General features: G+C 44.8%; 1 protein-coding gene across 1 annotated transcript in view; it reads right to left on the bottom strand.

The window, feature by feature from the left end:
* Snx31 (sorting nexin 31) overlaps positions 1–21870 on the bottom strand; it is a gene marked incomplete at its 5' end in the record, with an annotated part of 57310 nt that extends 35440 nt beyond the window's left edge. Inside the window, 5 exons of the mRNA XM_010619662.2 lie at positions 2–112; positions 8688–8752; positions 12498–12612; positions 21679–21753; positions 21850–21870. Of these exons, the coding sequence (XP_010617964.1) occupies positions 2–112; positions 8688–8752; positions 12498–12612; positions 21679–21753; positions 21850–21870 (387 nt within the window). The remainder of the gene's footprint in view (position 1; positions 113–8687; positions 8753–12497; positions 12613–21678; positions 21754–21849) is intronic.
* Position 21871: the final 1 nt, after the last annotated feature.

The following is a 21871-nucleotide window of genomic DNA, read 5'->3' as shown; positions in this document are numbered from 1 at the left end:
CCTCTAGGACTCTTTCAGCAGTATCTGATGTCAGAATTTCTATATTAACACTTCTTCCATTGGGCAGAAATATATCTAGAGAAGCTTTTTCAGCAGAGATGTTAAACGTGTTCTGTAAGGAGAAGGAAAGCAGAGTCAGTTTCCACCACAGCACAGGGAGAGAATGGTTAGCAGCTGCCTTTCCTGTTTAGGAAGATGGTACCTGAAACACACATGCACAGTCAGGAAAGACAGGAGGCTATGATTTGGGGTATGGAATAGGGGAGGAGAGGGGCCGAGGTAGAGCAATAACAGGATGCTTGAATAATTTCCAAGGTGCACAGAGAGCTCTTCTGATAAATCATCCATGTCACAGTTTTGACTATTTCTAAGTGTCCCTGAAAATCCCCGCGTCCCGGGGTTTTTTCCTGACACAATATGGCACCTCCTCAGCACATATGAATCAATTCCCCAATTTTTGGACAGTGGATGGGAACTCAACAATTTAATTCAGCTCTGATATGATTCACCTACAAATGGCACCAGACCCCATACATCAAAGGCTCAGTCCTAAAGATCTCCCCGCATCACGTGCCAGGTACAGAAGCAGTGTCCGGGCTGCAGTCATTTCTGAAGAGTTGACAGCCAATCCAGGGCTCCTTGGGACTCCCTCTCAGGCTCCATTCTGTGCTAGAATGACTCCACGAACTCGGGGAAATGGTTTGCTTGCTATTCCTGATTTATTTGAAAGACTACAACCCGGAAATGGCCAAATGAAAGTGATGCTCGGGGCAAGGTGGAGGGGCTCCCCTGCCCTCACTGGGCAAGCGTCCCACTCAGCACCCACATCTTCACCAGCACAGAGGCTCTTCAATCATTGAAGGTTTTTGTGGAGTTTCTACCACTCATGGTGTGTGATCTTGTGTAAACCTGAACAGGTAACTTCCTCTCTATGTGCATCATCCCTTCAGCCCTCAAATACGGGGGTGAGCGAGGGTTCAGGGAGGTGATGCCAGAGGAATGTGGTCTGTGCACACCACAAACACTCCGATGGTGGCCCCGCTGTCTTGTTACTGCTGCAACAGCAAGAAGTCATAGCTTCAAGATGACTTAGTTGCATAAGGTAAGAAATGAAAGGGACAGAAAGGTTTAGGGAGGTGTTTTCAATATTAAGATGCTGTCGGGTCCTGAACACTCATATTCAACATCTTAAACCATCTCTTGGGTCCTGCTCCTCTCCAGCTCCTCTACCAGCACCTTAGACCCACCCAACACCCTCAACTCCTGCCGCGACCTCCCCACAGGTCTCCTCTGTCCAGTCTTCCCCACACAGCCTCTCTACCACAACCAGAGAAAATTCCTTAACAGCAAGCCTAAAAATGTTCCTTTCTTAAAACCCTCCAGTGTCCTCGCATTGCTCACAGGACACCCAATGCTTCCCTATTGATGAAGATGAGAGAAATCAGTGGGCTGCTGCCCATCTTTCTCCAGCGCATCCTAAGTTTGCCACCCCAGGGGAGTGCTCGCTCCACTAGAGAGGAAGAGGAAGAAAGGCTGGGGCACAGCCTTGAGGTGGGGCTGTCTAATCTTGAAGCAAACAAGCATTCTTACCAGGGAGTGAAGAGAGGCTCTGTGAGAATAAAGCCAACGTAGCAGAAGGCGATATTTACAGTAGGGGATGAAAGTAGGCACCCAGCTGAACTTCTATGACTTTTCAGTTAAATGAATACATTTTCCTCTTTTTAAATTTCTTTATGATTGAAAAAAGGGTCTGAGGTTGTAGACATAACTCAGTGGTAGAACATGTGCTTAGCATGTTTCAGGCCCCCGGGTTTAATCTACAGCACCAAATAAAATAAAATAAAACTAACATAAGTAATGTAATCTAGCTGATTTCCACCCACTAAGTGTTGAATGCTCCTGGCTTTTTCATATTTAGTTTGTTTAAAGCTCTATGTGGAGAGTTTACTGTGAATAGCGCTGTCCAAACAGACATTTGAATAATCTTGGGGCCATATTCCTCAACTGAAATTACCCAAGTGATACAAAGGACTAGAATAGTGGAGCCTAGAAGGGAGCATTTGGAAATGTGTTGTCTACACACAAAACTTCCCTCTCCAGCCTGCCATACCTGTGTATCCTACAGGTATTTTAGACAAGAACACTGAGGCTGAAGTCTCCCAAGTTCTGGTTTGACGTGACAAGCTCCGGACATAGCTCCTCTCAGTGGATCATGTCTACCTCGTGGGCCACCTGAGTGCCACCAGTCAGGTGAGCAAAGTGGATGGAGTGACCCTGTCACTTTCCTTCCGCTTTCTCCCTAGCGAGTCCTATAGGCCACGTCACCCCATGGAATTCTGACTCACATTCTAGTCCAGCCTTCAAGACGCCAGCCACACCTACCCCTTCCTCATTCCCCTAGTTAACCACACCTCCTGTAACGCACAAAGAAAACTGAGGAGGGGAACTCACTTCACTTCCGTTCACACCACCGCCTCATCCACTTTTTATCCTACCTTCAATTTAAGAGGCGCCCTGTGCCATCTGATTCCAGATATAGAGATCAATCCCCCTTCCTCCAGGACTGTTCAGATCCTCCAGCCTGGTCTCCTCTTCCACGCCCCTCTCAGCTCCCGCTCCTTCCCGCTACCAGGCAAACTACGGGAGTCTCTCATTTTAAATAGAAAGCTGGCTCCTCTGAGTAGATCATCTCCAAGAAAAGAAGTCTGGCCTGTTTGATCACAGGGGAAATTGTCTCAGCACTGTTACAGGTATGTGAACAGTCACATGCTTTACGAGCAGCCAAGCATATTTTTTTCCCCTTTTAAATAATGCAGTTTCAACTCAAGGAAAAATAAACACGGTTCAAGTAAGTAAAGGCAATCATAGTATCTAATTCTGCACTAAAAAAAAAAAAAAATCCAGGTTATGTAATAAAGAAAATACAAAATTTTTAAACTGTGACATTACAAAGTTAGGGAAGAGCAGAAGAGGGGATAGAAGGAAATTGAATTCCTCATCCTCCTAGCAGTTGGCAGAGAATGTCAAAAAATGGAGGATTATTGTACAAAATAATTTTATATATATGGTTACCCTCCAGACTTTCAAATGAAGAAAAGGCCAAAAGATTTGAAAGTCATTGCTTCCAAAAGGCAGGGGATTGTCATAGTATCACCTTTTTAGCACTATTTAAGTGTTAAAACTATAGGCACCTTTTCCTTTCATTAAAAAATAAACATTTTAAGAATGAGGCTAATGGAGAGAAATAGCATCAAGGAATATGTAATGAGATAGAAATAGACGGAACAGATTTGGATAGGCAATCAAGAATAAATTTGGCTCTATTTGTGATATATTTGAATTTTACTAGAAGTCTTTCATGAGTTACCTACATACTTAATAAAATGTAAAAGCAATAAAAAACAAAGAAGAAAGGTCAACTGGTGAAGATGGGTTGCATGAAACACAAAATGTTAAATACGTTGCTATCTTGATTGAGGGTGGATCAGGATTGAAAAAGCCCAAGTCACACTAGAAAACTGAAGAATGCATTTAGTTTAAAGACATCGCAAAATCCTCAGTTACCAGGGGCCATTCTTTAAAACATGTGTTAACTATCCACAAATCAAACATAAAAAATCCAAGAAATCTCTGAATTTCACCAGGAGCTCCGTGTGCTTTGTGGATGGTCTGTTCTGATGACCACTGGCCGGATTCTCCAGGCTTCTTATCTAAGGAAACCCAGATGTGATCACTGAGCTCTAAACATTCCTCACACTCACCCATGTGCCCTAATCATTTCTCTTCAAGGGACAGGGAGGAAATTAAGAGGAAATGGGGAACCAGTCGCTTCACAGGGCCCCAAACACAGCCACTGTGGGCAGAGCCTCTTATGTAAGTTGCCTCTGACACAGTCTCTCCAAATGCCTTCTCGATCCCCTTCCCTCAAACATGTAGCTTCGCCTTGGACCCCTAAGAATACCCTGGTTTATAAATCAAGAACACAAAACAGTATTCAGTCAAGAGACACTGGTTTTACCTTTTCAAATGTCCCTTCATCTCTAAAGTGATTGCAAAACAAAAAATCCAGAACATAGTGAGCCAAGGAAAAAGGGGAGCTCTAGATCCAGAACACAAAAGGAACCACAAAAGGGACCACAAAGGGATGGGGTGTGGAGCCACCTCCCCTCCAAACATCTCATAACGTGAATGGGGGTGGGGGTCCTGGGTTTGGGACCCCAGATCTGCTGTGAAAAGCACATCTTTAGGCACGTTGCTCAACCTAGAAGAATGTCACTTCCCTCAACAAGCCGGGAGAAATAACATGAAACACAGAGTAGATGTCCCTTTTGGGGCAAAACCTTTTTTTTTGTTTTGGCTGGTCTTTGGCCTCTTTGATAGCAGCTTTCCTCGAAGGGGCTTCTAAGGTCTCCTCTGTCCTTGTAGGAGGCTGAGAGATGCCCTTGAATTTCCTGAGCCCTGAAAGGCCAGGCTTAGAACATGTGATTATTTGGCAATGGCACCAGAAGCTGCAGGCTGCTGCACTTACCAGATGTAGTGACCACCTCCAGGTGAGCACTGCCGGCTCCCTGCTCCGAGGACTCCTGCGCAGTCCCACACATGTACACGTCACTGCTCATTCCAGTTCTCCCTGCCTCCCACCAGCCCTGCATGAGCAAGTGTCTTTCTCCTGCACAGACCACATCTATGCACCTGAACCCATCACTGTGGCTAGAAGAGGGATCAGGGCAGGGTCTGTGGGTAGTGGGAGAGGAAGAGAGGACTCATCACCATAAGAAGTGGCTTCTGCTTCCCTTTTGCCAGTCTTGAGTCTCCTGGCACCTGCAGATATAACATGTGGTGTTTTCCCTAATGGGGGAAAGAAGCTAGAATATATATATAGTCTCTCCACCCACTCACCCATCCATCCATCCATCCATCCATCCATCCATCCATCTACCCACCCACCCATCTACCCATCCATCCACCCATCCATCCATCCCTTCCTGCTCACCTAGAAAATTTCAAAGACCTGCAAAGACATCTCTTTCTTTAGCACACACTAGCCCTATGGAAGTCCCTCCTGGCTCTCTCCTCACCAGGTCACATTGAGAAGATGACACTGTGCTGCATACCAGGTAAATGGGCATGAGGCCTCTGTAGGTGGCAGGGCCCACAAATGCTGCACCAAGGCTGGGGGGAGGGAAATTGAGACACATCACTGCCTGTCTCCTGGACCATGGCCCTGCTTTGGAGAGAGTGGCCTGCAATGCAGTGCACAGTATGCTGGGCACAGGGCCAGGTCCTCTAGCACACTGCTATTTCCATGCACTGGGGACTTTTCTCTCCCCAGCACAGCAAATCCGTGGGTGGCCAGGCATCACTTACTGGTGTCTCCCGTGTCTCTAGGTCGGTGCTGGTTCTCACTATTCATTCCATATGTGTTTGCTGAGTGCAGGACAGTATGTGACAGGATGAAGCAGGAAGGGGTGCAATGAATATAGGACAAAATTCCTGATTTAAATTTAATTTCATTTTCAAATTGTAACATAAATTTTCTTTATAGACATCTTCGGGAGTAAAGCACCTCTGTCCTGGTTTCCTTTTGGAAGCAAAGAGGAAACAATTAGAAAGGAAACCATCTTTGGAGAAATTTGAAAATAGCCCTGGGTCTGAACCACTAAGTGTTCAGAGGGGCTTCGGAGCATAGTGGAATCAGACCTGGCCAGAGAGTGAGGAGCAGAGGGCTTGACCTGCCTCAAAGCAGTTCATCATGAGGGGAACTCTGAGCCCCATTTCCCAGGCACAAGGGAGGCTGGAGAGATGTGCAGACCTCATCTTTGCTAAAAGTGATCTCTCAGCATGGTTAGGAAAAAGAACCGGTGTTCAGTCATCACCAATTTCTAAACATTAAGTGCTATTTAAGTGCTTCTTGAAGTGTATGGGTTTGCTTAAGCCTTAAAGCAACCCTGAGAGACTGGAACTCTTATCCCCGTTTCGCAGATGGAGAAACAGAGACACAAAGAGGTTAGGCAAATTGTCCCATAGCGCATAATTTGAAAGTAGGAAAGCCAAGATTTGAAGAGCATCTCATTCCTGAGCCCGAACTCTTGCCCATAAGCCAGCTGTGAGGCTGCAGATCTGAGTCAATAAAAGGATTTTAAATGCTACATCATGATGTGCTAGACTGCTCAGGACTTAGAGCAGACTATTAGTGAGAAAAAAAAATCTCATAAACAAATGGCAAGAGGCAGAAATTCGACAGTCACCAAGGACTCTAAATGAGCCTCTTCCAACAGCAGGCATTGGCACACAGCTGGCACATGAGTAGTGGCCCTTCTTCAGGGGAACAATGACCTGCAGAGGACCCGCGAGGGACCAACACAAAAGTCCTGCAAGATAGGAGGGAAGAAATATGACTGATTATAGGCCAAAAATACATATATATGTGTGTCTGAAAAGTTACACCACGAAGACGGTTAAAATGGTGGATGTATCGATAAGAATATGCCCTCTAGGGGAAGGGGAAGTGGGAGAAGTAGGGGAAAGGAAAGAGGAGATGGAATTAATATGAGAAAATTAAAAATTGGAAACAAAGGCTTTGTGAATAGGGTGGAGGGGTTGAAGGGGGGCGGGGGAATGGGGAAAAAATAACAATCAAAATATATCATGTAAAGGTACAAACCTCCAATGATGAATGTCGGCATATTATATACCTAAAATGTGGCAATAAAACTAATTTAAAAGAAGAATATGTCACTCTGAAGGAATAGCTCAAAGACAGAGAGCTGGCAAAGTCAATGGGGAAAACAAATGCAAAACCATCACAAAAAGGAAAACAGCATCAGAAGAAAGGAGAAGAGATACTGCAAAATGCATCTGAAAGTAGAGGGCTTTCATATAAAGTCATAAAGGCCAAATAGTAAGGTAAAAACTTCCAAATTATCAAGAAAAAAGACATAAAACAAAGCTCCACAACATTCCTATTCATGAATGATTGTTTAAAATCATGGGAAGGAAAATGAGTAATGTATACCCTAAAGGGCTAAAGTCAAACTTAGCTTTATAAGTGCGGATATATAATGATCTGCAAGGCTAAGTTTTAAAAAGCAAGGTTCAAGAATGTGATCATTAATCACGACACGTCAACATTGATGGATTAAGAAACTCTTCGCTCTGGATGTGTCGGTGGGTGGCTGACAGGAGGCCCATCCTCGGAGGCTTGCAGCCTGGGCGAACAAAAAGACTCTTCCTGTGTGGGCGGGCCCTTTGCTGCTGTTGTCCTTGGACATCTGGACATCGGCCTCTAGGTCTCCAGTTTCTCCAGCCCTTCCAGAGCAACTCCCTGCCGGCGACTCTCCAGGGAGCTTCCAGGCCTTTGGCCTTGGACTGGTTTAAACTGAACAGCTACTGGCCCTTCCAGCTCTCCGGTGCACAGCCAGTAGGGGTCTCTCCGGCCTCTGATCCCTATGCCTACCCTCTAAGTCCCCTAGCATAATCATACATACATTTTCTATTGTTTGTGTTCTTCGAGAGACCCCTAACTAACACGAAGAAGTGCGCCTAGTGTGTGCTCATTTGTAAAATCGACGGGCATGTGGAAATGTGCAGAAAGAACACAGGCACCAAGTCATGAATAACAGTCGTCTCAAGGAGGGAAACTGGGGAAGGAAAAGTTACTTTTCAACGTGCATACTCTTGTGCTGTTTGAATTTTACCACTATCACTTCAAAAAGAAAAAGAAAGGATGTGTATATTTAAGTCATCAAGAAAGTGTAAAAGTATGGCCAGGAATTTAGCTCAGTGGTTCTGCCACCTGCCTCTCAAGTGCAAGGACCCGAGTTCGATCTCAAAAATAAAAAGAAAGAAAGAAAGTGTAGAAATAAAAACCACTGAATGATGGAAAGCTCTAGGGTCATTTCTTGGGTTGAGAAATTACAAATATATCAAGGCCCCTGGACTCCTATCTGAATGAAATCTGCTCTCGTCTGCAGATTGATCCAGGTCTCACCCCTCCCTCCCCCAGCGGCCCGACTCGCAGCACATTATTAGACAACTTCAGCCTTCTGAAGTCCTCCCATCCAGTCCAGCTCATGTGCAGGTGTAAAATGCTTCCACAGGTACAATGACGATGCCTGATGTGCTAAATAACTCAACTTAGTCAAGTTTCGGCCCAGAGGGCAAGTGGCAAGTGGCTCTTCAAGCTGCCCAAGGAAAGGGAGTTGCCGCATATCTCTGCTGAGTTTTCTCCACTTACAGGAAAGTAAGGAGCAGACACAAGTGCTGTCACGGCTGCTGAGGCCCGCTGTGCTACAGTCTACACCCTGGCACCCTGGGAAATCTCAGCTGTGGAACTGGGGTCACAGGCTCAGGAGGAGGCCCCTTAATGATTCCTAGGAACACCTCTTTCTCTGTACTCTAAGGGTAACTTTGTGGGGGCCAGTTTTGTGGTGGACAATACCTAGGCTACAGAAACAGGTACCTGCTTGTTGAAAAAGAAACCAAACGTCAAGTGCCACATTTCATTTTTTCATCAAGAGCCTAAACTTCCCAAATGGAAGCCATTCTTTGATCTATTCTAAATGAATCTATCTCACCAGAGTCCGGGCTCTGTGGGGCCAAAGGCTAAAGCACACACGTGCGCACAATCACAAGGCATGGTTAACAAGGACAGCAGCAATGGCCTCAGTGAAGAAAAGCAAGCTTACCAGCTGTGCCAGCTGTAGAAACTCAATGAAGACATCACTCCTCAAGGCATTTGGGTCTGCAGTTACTGAAAAACATGGACGAAGAGCAGGGTTAGCACTGGCCAGGCTGAGCCTTGTCTTTAAATGCCCTGGGGCGCCCTCCATGCCTGCCAGCACTCTGTGGCTTCACTGACAGAAGTGAAGGTGGTGACCTCTCAAATAAAGGAAAATCCACAAAGCCCAGGCAGGCTGACACAACACAACCCATGGCAACAATTCAAGGAGACAGTGCCCCAGAATCTCACCTCGTGTGTGCGCACCCACACTGCATACCTGTCTTGCCACCCTACTGGGATGAACCTGCAGTTAACATGAAGAAGCAAAAAGATCTTAAGGGATGGGTCAAGCTACTTTACTGAGACATGTGTGATTTGAAAAATTTAAAACCAACCACAAACACCAATGGAGAACACCTCTTTGACTGATGGGAGCTCTCAAAAGAAAACTCCAAAAATGACAAGGCAGTCAGAGAAATTTAAAGTACTTCATCAAGCCTTGGTAGCATATGCTTCTAATTCCAGTCTTGGAAGGCTGAAGCAAGGATTGCAAGTTTAAAGCCAGTCTAGGCAACTTAGGGAGACCCTGACTCAAAAAAAAAACCCCAAAAAACCAAAAAATAAAAAACAAAAAAACAAAAAAAAAGAAAGAAAATGGCTGGGGACATAGCTCAGCAGCAGAGTAGTTGCCTAATACGTCTGTGGCCCTGGGTTCAGTCTTCAGCACTGCAAAACATAGTAATAGTAATAATATGCCCAGAAAAATACTCCTCCTTCCCCCAGAGCTCCAGACAGCAGTAGCCAGGTGTTGTGGCCTCTGCAGTGGGGCAGACACTCGCCTGAGAACGTGGGCCCCATGGTGCTTCCTCCTCCCTCCTGACTCCTCTCCCCTCCCAGTCTGCCTGGACCCTGCACTTGGCATCCTTACCAAACTGCTTTCAAACTTCTTTTCTTTTCTTTGTTGTTTTACTGAGTTCGTCAGATCATCTCCACTAGCATTCAAAACTAGCCCCGCCTGACTTGGTTGTAGGATGTGTCTGTCTAACAAGGTCATCTTTTGAAAATAAACTAAAAGAGGGAGTCCTGGTAACACCAGAGACTTTTGCTGGGCACGGTGGTGCACACCTGTAATTGCACCACTCCGGAGCTGAGCCATGAGGACCCTGGTGAGTTCAAGGCCAGCTTGAACTACATAGCAAGACCCTGTTTCAAAAGCAAAAACAAAAAAACAAGAGAATTTTATGAAAATCATTCCCTCTCTTCTGGATGGTAGCTTCAGGGGTGATGGGGGGCCTTGCCTTATATTCTGGACTTGATGTGGCACATGGGCTGACCAACCTTGCATTCCTTAGCATGGATTACTAGGGTTGGGGAAAGCTGTTGAGAAAAGGATTCATTCAACTAGCACTTGCTATGTGACTACGAAGTACCTGGTACTGGCCAAGCACTTTGTATATTTTAGCTCATTTAATCTTCATAATAGACCCTGAGGGAACTATTACCTCTATATTGCAGATAGAGATACTAAGATTGGAGGACCCAATCTCACATGGCCAGTGAGGGATAAAGGTGGGTTTTGAGTCTGGGTCTGACCCCAGAGCCCACACTGAGTCGTGACATGTAGCAACACCATCCCCCCATGTGACCTGGCCCAGGAGGACACACAAGACACCCCAGTGACACTGATCATGAGCCGGCCATGAGAGCACATCCTTAAGCACCGTGATCTTTTGTGAAAGTTCATGTTTTGCTAAGATTTGAGAAAATAAACTAAGAGAGAATGGAAATTCAGAAAAGCTTACATTTTGAGCTTGAAAGGGCTCATCTAACAGATCTAAAAAGAGATACAGGCTCTGTTATAAAAAACAAATGGGAGGGCTGGGGGTTTAACTCAGTGGTACCACCACAGAAGGTCCTGAGTTCGATCCCCTGTACCAAAAAACAAATGGGAAATTGATGGCTTCTAGAAACTTGGCTGTGTTTAAGAAAAATGTCCAGTCATGAAAAACAGTAAGGTGAATCTACAATTGCTGATGTAGAATGGCCTCTAACATACATATTTTAAGAGAGGAAAGTTATTATACCAAATAATAAGCTTTTCTCTTTAGCTATGAAGGACATTAGTGTGATATTTGGTAAAGTTTAAATAAGGTCTCTAGGGAAGAGGGAAAGAAGAGAAAGAAACGAAAAAAATAGGATAAAAGGAAAAATGGAAACAAAGCTGTAGTAAATAAAGATAGGAAGAGGGGTCAAAGGGAGGGGAGGGAAAGGGGAAGAAAAGAAGAATAAAGGTATATCATGTTCAAATTGACAATGTGAAATAGGAAGAAAAGGGCTAAAGGTGTAGAGGAAGTGGGAAGGGTAATAAGGGAAAAGAAAAAAAATGAGAAAATGAAAAAATGGAAATAAAGTCTTTGTAAATAGGGAAGGGAGGAGGGGGTGAAGGGAGGGCAGGGACAAGGGGAAAAAATGAGAACCAAGACCTGTCATGTAAAGGTCCAAGATCCCAATGATGCATGTAACTGTACTGTGTACCTAAAATGTACCCATAAACTCAATGAGGAAAAAAGATGTATCATGTACAGGTACAAATTCTATATGATGAATGTTACTGTTATGTATATCTAAAATGTACCAATAAAATTAAAAATAAATAAATAAGCTCTCCAGGCAACGTTATTATATAGATGTTGATTTCCTGAATTTGATAACCATACTGTGGGTATGAAGGAGTGTCCTTGATCTTAGGAAAGACATGGAGAGGATAAAATAACAACAACAGCAATAACAACAATAAAACAACAAAGGAACGCCACACTGGCACTTCAGAAGAAACATATACACATTCAAAACATGCACATATGCACAGGGAGGAACAATAAAGCAAATGTAAAATGTTAAGAATTGCCAGCCTGCGGTATGGTATGTAATGAGTTCAAGGCCAGCCTCAACTAAATAGTCAGACCCTGTCTCAAAAGCAAATCCCATACGCAAGACACGGGGAAGTGTTCACGTCCAGAGAGCTGGGCATCTGGGTTGAGAGGGAGACTTCTCTTTCATTGTGCATTGTTTTGTATAGTTTATATTTTTAAAAGATATTATGCATATAGATAAATTTCTAGTTTTAAAAACTTGATGGGCCAGGGATTTAGCTCAGTCGTTCCGCCACCTGCCTTGTAAGTGAAAGGACCCGAGTTCGACCCCTGGTACAAAAAAAAAAAAAAAAAAAAAAAAAAACTTGAAATACTTTAATTCCAATTTCACTCTCCTCCGCTGCCCCTTGTGTGACAGCTTAGTCTGGAGAGCGACGCTGTTGCTGCGGGAAGAGTCCCTGTGAGGACCGAGGTGGGAGTCTCCATTGCGTTGCCGGCAGACACCTCTGCGGTCTCAGGAGCGCTTTCCCATCCGTGGCTCAGCTCCTGTCTCCAGTCTGTCTTGATCCCAAGGGTGAATGGAAACACAGAGCATTGTTTAAACCCAATATATATGACTGCGCACATATATGAAATGTCCAGAACAAGCAGATCTAGGGAGATGGATCAGAGAGCCGTGGCCAGAGACAGTTGTGGGGAGCACAGGGTGACACCGCTACTAGGCATGAGGCTCCTTCTGAGGTGACAGCAACATTCTAAGTTATTAAACTATTGGATTGTGATGGGTGCATGATTAGACAGGGAGCTTTAAAAACCACTGAATTATATCCCTCAGATGGATGAGTTTTGTGACGTGTAACTTCTATTTCAGTACCTCTGCTTTAACAATTCCAAATGCATACCGTTTTGCAAATACTGTTCCAACTGGGCCCTCCTCTCCTCTGCCATAGATGTGGTCATTGCCAGATAGTACTTCGGTGGGAAGGGCGGCAGGCAGCTTCCAAAGACCCGCCTGAGCTGGAAGATGAGAACACACAGGTAAGGCAAGCGAGCCTCTAATTCAAGGATGCTGAGATGCTAAAGCCTCTGCAGCAAATCCCCTTTTCAGTAGTCAAAAAAGGAAGACAGGATAACTTGATTTTCTTGAGGAAGAACAAGATGTTCAGACATCACAGACTGGTTTCGGTGTATATTTGGATTTTTAATTTGTTTACAAGACTACATACAGCTTACACCATACATTTCCTTAATTCATTCCTTACCAATGTCATCAGTGATTACAGTCAGAAATTTAGTTGCCCAACCCTGCCTTCACCAAATATCGATTGCTGTGCTATCACCATGAACACCTGAAACTTGGCTAGTCTGAATTGAGATGTGCTATAAAATATAGTCCATATTTCAAAAACCTAGTTCAAAGAAGAGAATGAAAAGTATCTCTGATAATTTTTATGATGATTACACATTGAAATGATAATACTTAAATTAAATATAATACTTAAATACAGCATTAAAATTAAATTCACTTATTTCTTTTTAATGTGACTACCAAAGAATTCTAAATTACATATGTGGTTCATATGATACTTCTGCTGGATAATGCTGGCTATAGACTTCCTGGAAGGCTGACAAGCAACCCCAAGGGAAACACCTCCCTCTCACCTACCCACATAACAGCCAAACCATGATGACAATTACTTTCTTGGAAGATGCACAACAAATAATTTGAAGATAAGAACCAAAAGTGTGTCTTCTCTATTTCAGCCCTATACTGGCAATAGCAGCCTGAAAGTGAGATAAGATCAAACTCTTTGCAACAAGAGAAGCTGAGTGTGGTGGTGCATACCTATAATCCCAGTGCTAGAGAGGTTGAGGCAGGAGGATCGCTGCAAGGCTGAGCTATGTAGTGAGTTCAAGGCCAGCCTGAACTACATAGTGAGACCCCGTCTTTAAAAAGAAAGGTGGGGGTGAATGGGCCAGAAACCCAGTTAGGTATTAACATGGTACTTCTGGAGCAGGAGGGCTGAAATCTTAATATTACCATAGTCTGTGAATTAAATAAAACAAAAGCCAGTCAAGATGAAACAAAGCTTCAGACAGATAAGAGTTTAAATTTAAAATTAGTTTTGCCAGGCGTGGTGGCTCACGCCTTTAATCCCAGCACTCGGGAGGTTGAGGCAGGAAGATCGCTGTGAGTTCGAGACCAGCCTGGGCTACATAGTGAGTTCCAGGTCAGTCTCTACTAGCGAGACCCTGTCTCAAAAAACAAAACAAAACAGAATAAAATTAGCTTTAATTGCCTTTGTCACAAAGATGGTGCATTTCTGGTAAGTTTGCCTTGCACAGACCCTGACTTCCTAGTACACGGGGAATCTGACCCCCTCTCTCCACCCCAGCACCATCACTCTGACCCCAGCCTTTGTCCTCAGTCGTAGAGTCCCACTGTTGCTTCCCAAAGTGTCTCAGCTTCTGCCCTTGACCGCGTCAGGGATTTCCTGACACAGCACCTACAGTGACCCTTCAAAAAGCCTCAGTCATCACTGTGCCGCCCTGCTCAAATCCTCTGGGACTTTCCCGTCTCACTCAAGAGAAAGCCATAATCTTTCTGATGGCCTAGAATGGGACCATCCAATACGGTGGCCATTAGCCTTAACTATTTGAAAAACTTAAATTATTTAAAGTAAAGTAAAATTTTAAAATTCAGTTCCCCAGTTGTACTAGCTACATTTCACATGCTCACTGGCCACTTGAAACATGGCGAGGTGCTACTGAGTCAGACAAAGTAGATAAAGGGCATCTCCATCAGCACAGAAAGTCCTGCTGAACAGAGCTGGTCTAGAAAGGGTATTAAATGTCTGTTGGAGAAACTTAGCTCCCTGACACATTTTGTGTAGTAGTCATTTGATTTGGGGGGGGCAGGGGAGACCAGGGATCGAGCTCTGGTCCTTGCACTTGCGAGGCAGGCAGCAGAACCACTGAGCTAAATCCCCAACCCGTCATTTGGTTTTTAGAAGATTTTAGTTTGATGCTAGCATTTATTTTTATGCTTTGAAACGTATAAAAATGTACGCCTTAGAGAAAATACAAAATATTCCAGGCACGTTGTGAAACAGCTTTGTGATTTCTTACAGAGCCAAACACAGTCTTACTATATAATCCAGCAATCACATTTCTAAGCATTTAACTAGCTGATTGGAAGATTATGTCTACACAAAAACCTGCCTGTGAGGGGTACAGCATCTTTACTCATAACCCTCCAAAACTGAAAGGTCAGAGATGTCCTTCACTGTGTGAGTGAACAAACAAATTGTGATACACCCATATCAGAGAATATTATTCAGTAGTAAAAGGAAATAAACTATCAAACCCCCAGAAGAGCTAGATGAACCTTAAGTATATATCGCTAAGTGAAAGAAGACAGTCTGAAAAAACTATGCACTATATGGTTTTAGTTATATGACATTCTGGAAAAGGCAATTAATGTAGAAAGAGGAAAAGGATCAATAGCCACCAAGGGCTTGGGGAAGGGGGATATTGAATAGGTGAAGCACATGCAATTTTCTTAGGGCAGCACAGCTGTTGTGTATGGGACTATAACTGTGGATACAAGACATTATGAATTGTCGAAACCCACTGAACTTTACAATACAAGGTTAATAGATGCAAATACTTTTAATGCCCACTTAGGAAGCTGGGAGCTTCCCAGAATAGAATACAACATGTGACAAAACAATCTAATTATAGCATAAATGTATAAAACAATCTCACTGGAAGGGATGAGGGGAGAAAGTGGCGGCCTAAGTAACAAAAATGAGGGGAATCTGGGAAACTAATGGGCCAGCAACTAAGTACAGAAGACCGTGCTCCAGTTGATAAAGTGGTTTCCCATGGGAATCCAGTTTAACAATTCTACTACTACTATGAGTGTTTACGGAATCAAACAAGTAAATGATTGGCAAATGGTGGGAGTCAGGTTTCCTCTTGAGGTTGTGGGAGTTCATAGATAATAAGAGGCTAGGGCCGGGGAGTTAGCGCACTGGTTCCATCACCTGCCTTGAAAGCTCAAGGTCCCAAGTTCAATCCCTGGTACCAGTTAGTACAAACTTATTGTATGCCTTACGGTAGACAGAGATGGAATCATATAGAAATACTTCTGAGCCTGTATACATGGTCTGTGGCCATGCTTAGGCCTGTACACACCTCTATGTCTTGCTCTGCAGGCGAGAGGGCCTACACCTAACAACATGGCAGTCTCAGTGCACACCTAGCCCCTGATCTTACTTCTCATGCCATTCTCCAATAAAAGCAGTCAGGGATCCATGGAGAAATGGCTGATTCTAGGACTGAGATGGGAATACACAAGATGATCCCAGAGCATCTGGAACCATCAGAAAGTAAGGAAACACTAAAAAATAAAAAAAGAAAGAAAAGGAAAATAATGAACAATGGGGATGTCAGAGAGATACAGGAGCAAACTGAGAGAGCTCCTCAGGCCCACGCTAGGAAACTTGGATCAGCAAAGTAAAGTACTATTGACACATCACCCAGAGTATAAATACCCATCATCCTGTACAGATGTAAATTATTGAATAAATGAACAGGAGGGTAGAGACACATCTGAGCCGAAGAGTTCCTGATCATTTATGTAGATGCTCGTTCCTCAACATAGGGAAGCATAAATCGCGGCTCTTTGAGGGTGGGTGCTCTTTAAGTGACTTTCTTCCAAAGAATGCACTAGAAAGAGAGGGAAGAGAGAGGGGCACCTTGCTTGGAGAAACGTGACTGACACTTCCCCAACTGTGTCACGGGCGACAGCAACCATGCTAAGTAACACGGAAGGCAGGCACCGTGCCGAGGTGCGATTAGAATGGTGTTTCACCTTTGGGGTCTTCCCTTCCATGACCCTCATCCACTCTCGCTATGTGGTAAAATACAAGATTTCAGCAGAAGGACGTTTCACAAAAACTGGAAAAGCCCGAGAAATGCTCAGAGTCAAAGGAGTTCTGGGAGATTCAGTGACTAAATGTAATATGGGGTCCCGCCTCAACTCCTGGGACAGAAACAGAAAATTAGGCAAAGACTAACGAGTCCGAAGAAATTGTGCACTGTAGTTAATAACAATGCATCACCCTGATTCACTAATTGTAGCAAATATTCCATACAAATGAAAATGTTAGTAATAGAGGAAACTGGGTAGACAGCACATGGGAACCTTCTGTACTATCCTCTCTGTAAACGAAAACTGTTGCCCGGAAAATTCAGTTTACTTAAAAAAAAAATGGATATTCTGGCTTCTCTTGGAAAGTCAGAAGATCCGGAATCATTGGGTTCACATTCTCAGGCTGCCCCATGCCCACTGCCTCTCCCCTGAACCTCATCTCGTTCAAATTACTCTCCTGACTCTTGTCAGCCTTTTCAACCTCTCTTCCAGCCCTAGTATAAAATATTATAGCAGCAACTGTGCTTCTTTCAAGCTCAAGAAAATGTTCCTGCCATACCAGAGACTGTCAAGAGGCACTCCAGATGGAGCTCCAACCCAGGCAGGGCTGCCCAAACAACCTGGGATTTATGTATTCCATCTCAGCTAATCCCATTCAACAGAAGCAAAAGTGTGTCTTCTTTGCATGCAATTACTCCTTGTTTAGCTGATTAAGTGATCTTTAAAAAGCAGTTGTCTTCCTTGGCATGGGTTCATGAATGTCACAGATGCTCCCAAATTAGTTCTCATCACAGCAGGCTTGAGACAACTGGGCTGCTTGAGTTATCTATCTATCTGGAGGGACCTCTGACCCTGAGGCCAAGAGCTGGGGAAAAGCCAACAGTGATTAAGGTTGTGATACTCACCACAGGCAAAAGCCTCCCCGCTGACTTCTCAAGGAACCTTTTGCCTCCCTTCTCCAACACTCCGGGGAAAGAGACACATACCACACACTGGGCAGTGAAGTTGGCCAAAAGCCAACCATCAACCCCAAGTTCAACTCTTCCAACATGGAACCTTTTCCATGGGCCCCAGATGGCACATAGTTTGGTTATGAAAGCCTCCAGCGTACTGAGGATTACCTGGCACTGGAGTTGAGCTCAATAAAACATTTTTTAAAAGCAAAACTCTTCTGCTCCCTTATTATGAAGCATTTTATTTGTTTGAAGTATTCCTTTTTTTTTTCCTGGAACACTACATTCCCGCATTTTTTAAATCCCAGAACGATCCACACCAGTGTTCAGATCTCATGTAGTTTGACCTTTTGTTTATTTGCTTTTTTGTTGCTGTTCTTGTTGTTGGTACCAGGGATTAAACCAGGAACCTTGCTCTCCCAAGACAAGTGGCAGCACCACTGAGCTAAATCAGCGGCCCCAGTTCTGCCTTTTGACATGAACAGGACTGTGCATACCAGCTGGAAATGTCCCCTCCTTTCCTGTCTTACACAGTCCCCATACCTACCCCTGAGCCATGTAGAATTAAAAATATGCACGGTGTTCTTCCTACACTCTAACATCGACTCATTTACCACACCTCTCCAAGCCCCCTTGTCATCAAAGCCCAGAGTCACCAGACGAAGGGCCACAGCTCAGAGCAGACTGACTTGTAGCATCGAAACACAAAATAGCACAAGAATCAGAGAAAGATATTTTATGCAATTAAGGGGGACTTTCTGGGAGAGGTGGGCTTTGAGAAAGCACTGGTTCCTGAAAGGCGGACAAAACGAAGAATCTTCCCAAGCAGAAGTGACTGCCCTCGCCTGAGAGGAGCAGATCTGAGTAGGGGGATGGGAGGATCCAGACGGGTCAGCTCTTGACAGGGAGGTGTGTGGAAGCAGTGTGAGGGGCTTGCACAGTTTTCTCTTCCTGCTACAGTGTCCTCTCCATCTTTCCTGACTCGCCCCCATTGCCGCGTCTGATGTTGGCTGAGTGCAGGAGGCAGGCACCTGTGCCCAGCGCCCACACCGCTGACACAGGGTGCCCTGATCCGTAACTCTGGGCTGGATTTCTTGACATCCATTTAAGAAGGGTGGTGCACATCAGGGCACAGACATTGATCAAACTGGTTCTATGCGTCCAAAAGTACAGAAAGAAGCTGGGCCAGGCAGTTCACACGGCAGAGGGACAAGCATCGCTCAGCAGCAGCGGGGCATGAGGCCAGCCCTTGAGGGAGCCTCACCAGGCCAAAGGGCTGCAGGTGACAATGCCAGTGAGAGTGGGACTCGGCTGACCTCACAGTCACACAACACCTCTCCCCTGGGTACAGTCTTGTACACATTAGCTCTCAACATACCCTGGCTGACAACGAGGGGCCAGCTCACCGGGGCGGCAGCTGCTCCACAACCCCAGAGTATCTGATATGCACAACATAACTCAAGTTTTCAGCCCAAAATTACAAGTGGTAAAGCCATAGTCTTCACATAATTTAACACAGTGCATAGGATACAACAGGAGCTTTGTAAGTTTTTAAAAATATGGTGGAAATAAACTTATACTCACCACACAAGGGGGGTGCTTTCTGATTCATTTTTTACAGTGCTTTGTATTGAGTCAGATTAAGAATTTTGGAGACGTTTCACATCCTCCATAGAATGGGAAGAATAAAACCCAGCAGGGAAGTGATTGGGGAATGTCACCCAATCTTTCAGCATCAGACAAGATACAGGAGGCAGCTGAGGGTGCCCCAAATGGTACACAGGACATTCCTACATCAGAAAGTTGTTTGTTTTTCGGAAACTCAGATTTAACTGAGGGCCCCATATTTCTGCTTGTTAAATCTGGTGGCCCCACGCAGAGTCCTCCCTACGAGACGAGAGGGATGACCACGATGGTGACGACGATGATGATGATGACCATGGTGATGTACACGGACCTTCCAGGCCTTGGCAGCAGCCGCCACAAAACCCTGTGCCCAGAACTCTGGCGGCAGAAAGTGAGCCAGGGCTGCCTGGGGCAGGGGTGCATGAGAGGACCAAGGGCAAAGAGGCCAGGGCAACTTCCCAGTGAGGGAATGTTCCTGTAACTTGATTACAGTGGGGTGAGTGTACATATTTACTAAATTTCGTCACACTGAACACCCCAAACTGGGGGATTCCGTTAGCATTCCAAAATATGGGGAAAGCAGCTGAGATGTTTCTCACTCACTAGATTCGATTATTTTACTGGTAGGATTTTTGTCAATATAATAAAGAAACACATAATGTAATGGGTCAGAGCAGGGTCACAACAGTTTAACACTGGACAAACTGTCTGAGTGCTTCTTCATTTCTTAATGAGGCTAATTATAATCCTAGCTCCTAGGACTGCTGTAAAAATTACACGATGCAAATTAATTTATGTAAAGTGCTTGGCGCTGACTGTGCCACACTGAACTGCTTAATGGTTAACTGTTGCAAATTAAGATTAAATATCAACAGCCACCTAAATCCTAACAATTTCTTTAAAATGAAGTTGTTCGTTTAGAAAGTAGAACAAAAAACAATAGCTGCAAAGTGAAGGGAAGCTGAAAAATGGACAAGAAATCTCTACTTCAGAGTTTTGAAAAGTCTGGGATATATATGTTCATTATACCTACTTTGTACAGCCCCACAGGCAGGCAGTGAGTTGAGGCGGTTTGATATTTTAGGGCCCATTGCAATGAATAACAGTGTCTTGTTCATGACTCTCAAATAAGATGATCAACAAAAAAGTCTTTTCACTTTATGTCGCTGGTTCTGGACCTACTATAACTAACTTGGCCCTTCTAACTTTTCCTGACAATAAGTATTTTCTTGACTCTGTTGGTTAATGAGGACTAGATTTAGGAATTCTAGAACTCCTGAATCAGCAGATATTTACTGAGCATGCTACAATGTACCAGGCTTAGAGAAACTGCCCTGCTTGTCCCCAGCACCATAGCAGGTTGATACTCATAACCATTTACAGTGGACCCTCAAGTTACAACCAGCCTGACATATGAACAAGTTGAGTTACAACTGGAATTTTAGTTTTAAGTTAGGAACAAGTTATGACCCGGATGCCGGCTGCTGGTGCTTCCAGATGGTCTCAGATACAGATCTAACCCTTAAAGAGTTCTGGAACGAACATCACAGCATCCTTTCCTGTGTGGCATCCATTGAGGAGTCCTGGGCCAGTGTCTCTCTAAGGACACTGAGATCTGCCTGGAAGAAAATGTGGCCTAAAATTATACAGGAGAGAGACTTTGAAGGCAATTGACCAACTTGAGTTACCACCAGCCTTCAGGAACGAATTGAATTTGTAAGTCAAGGGTCCAACGTACTTGCTTGCTATTTCTGGCAAGAAAACTGAAGGTCAGAGAGGAGCCAAGCAGCCAGCATCGGTCAGTCTATCCCAAGTTCTCCTGCTACCCCTTCCTCATTCTCATGTCACAGCAGAGAAGACACACAGGGTGGGAGAGCACAGTCTGACCTATGTCTTCCAAAGTCCAAAACACGGGTCCTTTCTTTTCCCATCTGCCTGACTGCAGCCCTCACAACTCCCCAGATGGGTTTTGGTCAAAAGAAGCTCCTTGCCTTCAGAAATCTGAACTCACATACTTTTTCATTCAGTCATTCGTCAGTCATTCCTGAGGGCTACTGGGTCACAGGCACCAGCAATACAATTTAGCTAGTGATCACATTACAACCGTTTCCTTGTTAACTCAAAAGACATACTTTAATCATACCTTGAAAACCATTATCTTCCAAGGAAGTACGATGTAAAAGCAAGAAGGCTCACGATGGTGACATTTTCACAGTTGCAAAGTCAAACGGAAGACGGTCAAATAAAATCTGACAGTCTACTCAGGAGAACCTCCGAGGCTGTGTGAAATGGAGCCCACCACAGACACAGACCCGGCACCCTATCCGGTAGGCTGGTGGGGACCACGAGGCTGGAAGAAACATCCGTGTCTTCCTCGCACACCTGTAGGAGCCCACATGCATTCATCTGGGTGCGCGTCAAGAAATTCACAATCAGTCCTTACCCAGCCCAGTTTAAGATTAGGAACCTAGGGCCAGAAAAATCAACGTCTTGCAAGAGTCACACAGCGAGAGTCCTAGAGCTGTCCTAGGGTGGGAACGCTGTGCCCCGCCTCCGCCCCCTCACCTGCTGGTTCCAACGGTGCAGCTGGCTGTAGCGCACCCTGCAGAAGAGGAGCCCGTCCAAGTACACGGAGTACAGCTGCAGACACAAAGACTGGCGGTGAGCAGTGTCGGTGTCCGGACCACATCCCCTGCCCCGCCCCCCGGGCCCAGCCCGACCCGGGCCCCAGCGCACCACGTAGCGACCCCCCAGCGCG

Source organism: Fukomys damarensis, unplaced genomic scaffold (assembly GCF_012274545.1).
Source record: "Fukomys damarensis isolate Sample0158 unplaced genomic scaffold, DMR_v1.0_HiC HiC_scaffold_5, whole genome shotgun sequence".
In the NCBI taxonomy this organism is placed as follows: domain Eukaryota; kingdom Metazoa; phylum Chordata; class Mammalia; order Rodentia; family Bathyergidae; genus Fukomys; species Fukomys damarensis.
Note: the sequence above shows the minus strand (reverse complement) of the source record. Positions and strands in the feature narration are given on the sequence as shown.